General features: G+C 47.7%; 1 protein-coding gene across 1 annotated transcript; it reads right to left on the bottom strand.

Annotated features, from left to right (window-relative positions):
- Positions 1-2,345: 2,345 nt before the first annotated feature.
- TMEM229A (transmembrane protein 229A) lies at positions 2,346-4,666 on the bottom strand. Its single transcript, XM_075342540.1, has one exon. The coding sequence runs from the start codon at positions 4,487-4,489 to the stop codon at positions 3,557-3,559; it is 933 nt and encodes a 310-aa protein (XP_075198655.1). The 5' UTR covers positions 4,490-4,666; the 3' UTR covers positions 2,346-3,556.
- Between the last annotated feature and the right edge of the window lie 2,811 nt (positions 4,667-7,477).

The raw sequence follows: 7,477 nt of genomic DNA, 5'->3' as shown, positions 1-7,477 counted from the left end.
AAGAGAAACTGACATGCTGTTGTAGCGCCCCTGAAACCATCAGGGTGCTACAAGGTTCTGCATCCCCACAAGGATGCAGGGCCTACCCCCTTAGGGACCCAGAACCCGAGTGCCGGTACCAACAAAAACCCAGGTAATCCCAGTTTTCCCCAACAATCCCCCATACAATGGTACCCAGCTAAGGTGGAACCAATGGATGGCCGCCTAGAGGTGGAGCCAATCTAGTCCACTAGTTGACCAGGTGGGAAGGGCAGACTGTGGACAGAGAAAAGGTCAGTAGTAGTCTAGGAGAGAGAGTTGACAGAGGAGACGTCCTGACTCAGGTTAACGGTGACCTGGTACCCAGGAGAAGTGGTTGCCGGTGGAGTACTCCCGGAACTACGCACCAATGAGGTATAGGACCCTAGGACAGGAAAGAGCTTCAGGCCGACCTGTTAACACCTGCACAGCAAAGGGGACCATCAAGGATCTTGCTGACCCTAAAGAATCTGAAGACTCTGTAGCAACGGGAGAACTGGGGACAGGACCACAGACTCCAATCCCACAGGTTTCACGCTACCATCAGGCAGACAGAAGTGGACAAACCACAGAACGGGGACCCCCAGTGTTCCATACCACGGGGACCCACTTACCAGAGACAGGTGCAGGGGAAGAAGGTACCAAAGAAACCGGACTGGCACTGGGACAAAGGGAACCTGGAGGCGAAACCAGCCGGCCTCGGGCCCCCAGTTACCATCTCAAGAAAGTGAGTAAACCAGTTGCACTGAACACCTGTGTGGACACCCTTCTTCCGAAGCCCACTGCACCATACACCCGCTGGGGCAAAACCCAACTTGCGGAGGGACTACCATACTAGCTGCCAATACCACGAGCCCCAGTAGAGACATTCTGCAGCAGCGGCTCCACACACTTAGCCGCCACACTGCAAGTGGTGTCACGTATAAACTCTATTAAACAACCCCCTGTAAATATCCCCATTACAAAGAGGGCCCAGGGCACGGAACCGGGTGACGGCCACCACTGTGACATTCCCCAGACGTACACTGCCCGCAACCGAGTACTCCATATCATGGGTGCTACAGTGCAGCTTGGAAACACACCCTGCAGGACAGTTTACACAATGGAAAAAAGAAGAACAGAGGATATGACATTTCTATATGTCCCATCCACTTTGCTTCTACTGTACTATGCTGCGTTTTTGCAGCAGTGAAAATACGTAGCGCCAAAAATGCAATTGTGGGAACACAGCCTTATAGTCACCGCTAACAGCACTGGGAGGAACCATGCCCCAACCCTGACCCTGGAAGTGACTAGGCACCTCCAGAACACTATTAGCTGGCAGATTAACCCAATATCTTTAGATTAATAGCATTATTGTACCTGACAGGTTCCCTTTAAAGGGAACCTGTCATATCGTTGTTTGATATTGAACTTCCCCCAATGTGTTTTGCATGACGCAATGTGCATCATTTACATGGTTTAAAATAAAAAATCCATGCATTTATCTTAACCCTTTCACGACCGAGGAATTACCGGTACGTCCTAAATCCTGCGATGAGCCAGAGGTGATCCTTGCACATGTCTGTTGATTTGAACAGCAGACATGTGCGGTTAACAGGCGCTGGTGGATCCACGATCCACCAGTGCCTGTTAACATCTTAGATCATGCTGTCAAAATGTGACAGCGCAACATGGCCGCGGCGGGGAAACCACCTTCCCGCGCCACCGCCAGAGAACCTGTGACGCTATCACAGAGAACCAATGGTTGCCATGGTAGCGATGGGTCATTTGATGACTCCTGTTGCTATCATGACATATTTCCTGTGCGAGCCGACAGAGTGGCGGCTGTAACAGAAATGCAGCATTTCTGCTGATCAGAGCTGTGCAGCTCTCATCAAAAGAAATGAATGAGTTATCAGACTGCTGATCCTTATAGTCCCCTAGGGGGACTAGTAAAATAAATGAAAAATGTAAAAAAAAGTTTAAAAAATAAAAGTTCAAATCACCTCCCCCCCATTCGCCCCATTGAAAATTAAATGGTTAAAAAAATTAAAAAATTTACACACATTTGGTATTAACGAGTCCAGAAATACCTGATCTATGAAAATATATAATCAATTAATCTGATTGGTAAATGGCGTAGCTGCACAAAAATTCCAAACGCCAAAATTACATTTTTCTGATGGCTGCAAATTTTGCGCAAAATGCTATAACAGGCGTCAAAATGTAGCATCTGCCCAAAAATGGTGCCGTTAAAAATGTCAGATTGAGACGCAAAAAATAAGCCATCACCGAGCCCCAGATCCCAATAAATGAGAATGCTACAGGTCGTGGAGAATGGTGCAAAAAGTGTGCCACATTTTTTGGCCAAACTTCTGAATTTTTTTTAACCCCTTAGATAAAAGTAAACTTATACATGTTTGGTATCTACAAACTTGTACCAACTTGAGGTATCACACCGACACATCAGTTTTATCATACAGTGAACACCGTGAATAAAATACCCCAAAAACTATCGTTTAATTGCACTTTTGGGGCAATTTTTCCGCACTTGGAATTTTTTTGCCATTTTCCAGTGCACTATATGGTAAAATTCATGGTTTCATTTAAAAGAACAACTTGTCCCGCAAAAAAACAAGCCCTCACACGGCAAGATTGATGGAAAAATAAAAAAGATACGTACCTCAGAAGAAGCGGAGCAAAAAACAAAAACGGAAAATGGCCCGGGGGTGAAAAGGTTGATAAAAGCGTTTATATGCTTAGGAGAATGCAGTTAATACCTTCGGATTCAGGCATATCATATCATGGGACAGTTATGGGTGGCGCTTAGAAGTATTTTTGAAAGACCTGTGGTGTAAATTACAATGCAGGGGGCGATACCAAGTCCAAAAAAGAATCATGGCTGCACTTGAGTGACAGTGACTGAACCAGCAAAAGTGCCGCCCCTATGACTGAACCCTAAGATATTAACTGCTTCACCTAAGTATATAAACTTTTTTATTAAGAGAAATACATGGAATTTTTTTTCTTTTAAACCTTTGTAGTGATACATATTGCATTATGTAAAACATTGGGGGCAGTTTAATATTGAAAACGACATGATAGGCTCCCTTTAAGGATTTGATGCAAAAGGTATCTAACTTGAATGCGCTAAGAGCCGCCTTACCCATTTATACCCCATTATAACGGAGAACAGCAGAATAACAACCTTAGGAACTCGCCCATTATTCATTGAAAAGGAGAGATGTCCAAAATTCGGTATAAAGTAGTTTTTATGGTTTCTAGAGTAAGAAAATATGAACTGGTAGATCACAAAGCTTGTAAATTGTAAACTGGATTGGCCTATCTGATAGGAGGTACCATGGTCTTCTACTTACAACACTTAAGAATTAAAAACAGCTCCTTGTACTCCCTACTAAGTTTCTTGAGTAGGTTTAATATCCTATAGGAATAGTTCAATATCCTTCTACTATGTCTCCTAGAAAGTCCATGAAAGTAGATTTGTAAACAGGAGCAGTGAGAAGATGTTCTCCAGGGCTTGCACAAGTCTCCAGTGTCATACATAGCGGATTCTAAGCAGCACCTTGGACAGCAGGTCCTGGTAGAAGCTAAGGAATATCCACCCTGGTAAGTACATCAGGGTCACCAGGCCCATGAAGTTCAGAGGGTAGTGAGAATAGTCCCAGGAACAAGCATTGCACGTGCGGAGCCCCAGACCCCAGGAGAACTCCCAGGTGTAGACGAAGAGGATGTAGACAGGCAGTCTTCTCCATGCCCCCCAGCCTCGGCCATAGCACAGGTAGAAGAAGAGCTTCTCCACTATCAGGCTGCAGCTGCCATACATGAAGAAGGACCACAGGGACGTGTGCCCGCTCACAGGGCAGCCCGGCTTCTCCAGCAGGTTGAAGGCGGACGTGAAGAAGACTTCATCCATGAAGCCATGCATGCCGAAGAATAGGAAGCGCAGGGCGAGGGGCAGCCGGTGGGCAGCAGCGCCCCACTCTCCTCCCTGCCCCTCCCAGTACTGCAGCCTCAGGAAGCTCCGGAGGAACACCTGGGAGAAGTAGATGGCCAGGGCATACTGCAGCCCCAGCTGTGCCGCGCTCAGTGCCCGCTCCTGGGGGCAGCACTGCAGCAGTGTCCTCCGGAGCAGGATCTGCAGGCCCACGAACACGGAGGGGTAGAAGACGAAGTGGAATGCCAGGGCATTGTCCGGGAAGCTCTTCCGCTGCAGGTAGATCTTCTCCAGGGCCAGGTGGGCGAGGGCATGCAGCAGGCAGCGGTATGGCGAGGAGAAGCCCAGCAGCTGGTAGTCCTGGCGGTGAGGGAAGCGGCGGATGCAGGAGCTCAGCACATCCAGGGTCAGGCCGTGCATGCCATAGAAATACAGCCTCATCCATAGCGGCAGGGGCTGGGAGCTGGCCACTGCGGGAGCCTTCACCCGGGCTCTCACCACCTGCCGCCTCCAGCCGCCCTGGTTCCTGCCCATCCTGCCCGCTGTCAGAGCCGCATAGTGTGCCCCTACCTCTGCTGTGCCCACCTCCAGCCTGGCACTGGCTCCAGCCTCATGCCCTGCTTTGTTCTCACAGCTGATTCCTTCCTTTTATTGCATCTGGTGTCATATTGCAGGCTGACCTACAGCAGCATCACAAAGCCTCAATTTAGGGAAATCCTACCTCTATGAAAGGGCTATTTATACTGCTGCTACAGACTAGTGCGCCAATCCTCCAGCCTCCATAGACCGGCATATCACAGTCCGCCAGCGCCGGCACAGTGGCAGTAGGCTCCTAAATCACTGTGGCCAGAGGATCACTAATGAGGCACATTACCAAACTTGTACCAGTACAGGTCAACCAGAAATGAGAGCGAAAACCAAAGTCTAAAGTTATTGTGCCTCATGAGAGATGGTAAAAAGTTTCATTTCCCATGATGAGGCATTCCACATAGAAAGAGGTTACCAAAGCGTACAGATGAGACGCAGATGCGAGCCTCTGATAACCAGGAGCCATGGGTAAACCCCCAAGAGTGACCTACACTGGAGATCAAATCAGAGAACAATGCATGATCACTTGCTTTTTTTCAGAAATAATGTAATCTGCATTGATCAACATTTGTAGATTTTCTTTGTAAAGGCCCAGTCACACACAACGACTTACCAGCGATCCCGAAAACGATGCGACCTGATAGGGATCGCAGGTAAGTCGCTGGGAGGTCGCAGGTGAGATGTCACACAGTGAGACCTTACCAGCGATGCAGGAACAATACAGGTCACAGTAGCGACCTGTATAACGATCTCAGCAGTCACTATGACCCTGTCACACAGCGTCAAACACAGCGATGTGTCCTGCCCAGTAGGACATCGCCTTTGAAGAAAATGGCCTGGACCATTCTGCAATGACTAGAGATCTCGCAGCAGGGGCCTGATCGCTGGTAGGTGTCACACATAACAAGATCGCTAACGGAATCGCTACTGCGTCACAGAAACCGTGACTCAGCTGCGATCTCGCTAGCGATCTCGTTATGTGTGACAGTACCTTAAGGTACACCATGCCACTAGAACAGTGTTTTACAAAAGATCCAAAGTTTATCAACATTAAACCTTTATTTTGCCCAAAACGTGATGATCATCTTTAGAAAACAACAATGACTATAGCACAGAGAACGATTAGGCTAGTTTCACACATCCAGCTTTTCGCCGGATTCGGCGCACTCCAGTACAGTGTATACAGTACAATGTCAGCGCGGCAACCTCCGGGTCCCATGACAGCATGAGACCGAAGCTTGTCGCACTGCCATTGTACTGTATACACTGTACTGGAGTGTGCCGAATCCAGCGAAAAGCCGGATGTCTTAAACTAGTCCTATAACTACATTTTCTGAAGGTAACAAAAGTCAACAATCAGTAGGAAGTGTACAGGCCTTTGCTTTCACTGACTTCAGCACATCTCTGGCCACAAGACATCACTAGTCTCTCACACTGCTCTGATGTGATTTTGGTCCACTCTTCTTCCAGTCTCTTCCACAGTTCATTAACTGTTGTGGGTTTCTTAGGCTGGTTTCACACTACGTTTATTTAACATCCGTCCATAATGTTTTTTTAGCGGAAAAACGGATCCAGTGCAAATGCGTTTTCACTTCAATGCATTTGCAATGGACTCGCGTCCACCTGCGTTCGCATGCATTTGCGTGCGTTAGACACAGGATCCGTACTTTTGCGTTATTTTAACATGTTTCAAAAACGCTACTTGTAGCGTTTTTTACCTTTGTCAAAATAACGCATCTCACAGGATCCTTCACATTGCGCCGCGAGCTGCAATGCATTTCAATGAGCGCTGGATCCTGCCTAGCAGAATGCGTTGAGTTGCGTTGTAACAGGATCCTGCTTTTGTACTGAGCATGCCCAGAAAGTACTGAGCATGCCCAGAACCAGTCTCGCGTGATCTGTCTCTCTCTCCTCCTCCCTCCCTCACCCTATCTCTGTCTTTCCCCCTTCCTCTCCTCCCTCTCTCTCCCACCTGAGAGCTGCGGACACTCGTAACCAAGGTAAATATCGGGTAACCACTTCTCTTAGTTACCCGATGTTTACGTTGGTTACGTGTGCGGGCAGCCCTGCTCCTAGCAGCTGCAGACACTCGTAACCAAGATAAATATCGGGTATCCAAGCCCGATGTTTACCTTGGTTACGAGCGTCTGCAGCTGTCAGAAGCCGGCTCCCAGTCTGGCACGTTTAGTTCCCCTCACTCCCGATCACATGACTCCAATGCCCGCCCCTAAACATCCAGTGACAGGATCCTGCAAAGTAAGACATGCGTTTACATGCGTTTTTTGCTGTAAAAGCAGGATCCGCTTTTGCAGCAAAAAAACGTTCAGGACGCATGTTAAATAAACGTAGTGTGAAACCAGCCTTAGCCATAACTTTGTCACCAAGGATTTTCCTGAGGTTATCTATTGGATTTAGATCAGGTGTCTGGGCTGGACATTTGATTGTTTCAGTGTTTTCTGTTTCAAGGAATTGCTTTACCATTTTGCTGTGTTACAGGCGGCATTGTCCTGCATGAAAATTGCTGGCTGATTGAGTGATGAACGCTAGTAAGGAACCACGTCTTGTTGAAGAAGGTTCTGACACACACTTGCATTCATTCTGCCATGTAGCTGTATGAGAGGTCCAATTCCTGCTGCAGAAAACATGCCCCAAACCATGACACGTCCTCCACCACCTTCCACTGACTTCTTAACCCTAGAACGCATACCTGGGGCTTCGCAGGCCTGCTAGGTCATTTGTTTTCTATGGTAGATTGAATTGCTTGCGCGTTCTAGGGTTAACACATTTTGGGTTCAGTCTTTTCCGTTTGTCGACAACCAAAATGTTTCCCATCAGACCCAAATAAATTAAACTTGCTTTCATCACTAAAATGAACTGTGGGCCATTTCTCCTTTGTCCACACAACATGCTCCTGACGAAAGGTGAGTCTAGCCT

The sequence above is a fragment of the Anomaloglossus baeobatrachus genome, chromosome 4, assembly GCF_048569485.1.
Source record: "Anomaloglossus baeobatrachus isolate aAnoBae1 chromosome 4, aAnoBae1.hap1, whole genome shotgun sequence".
NCBI lineage: Eukaryota > Metazoa > Chordata > Amphibia > Anura > Aromobatidae > Anomaloglossus > Anomaloglossus baeobatrachus.
Note: the sequence above shows the minus strand (reverse complement) of the source record. Positions and strands in the feature narration are given on the sequence as shown.

What these genes read in the sequence shown, in the direction of transcription:
- TMEM229A (XM_075342540.1), bottom strand. Translation starts at nt 4,489, where the DNA reads ATGGGCAGGAACCAGGGCGGCTGGAGGCGGCAGGTGGTGAGAGCCCGG.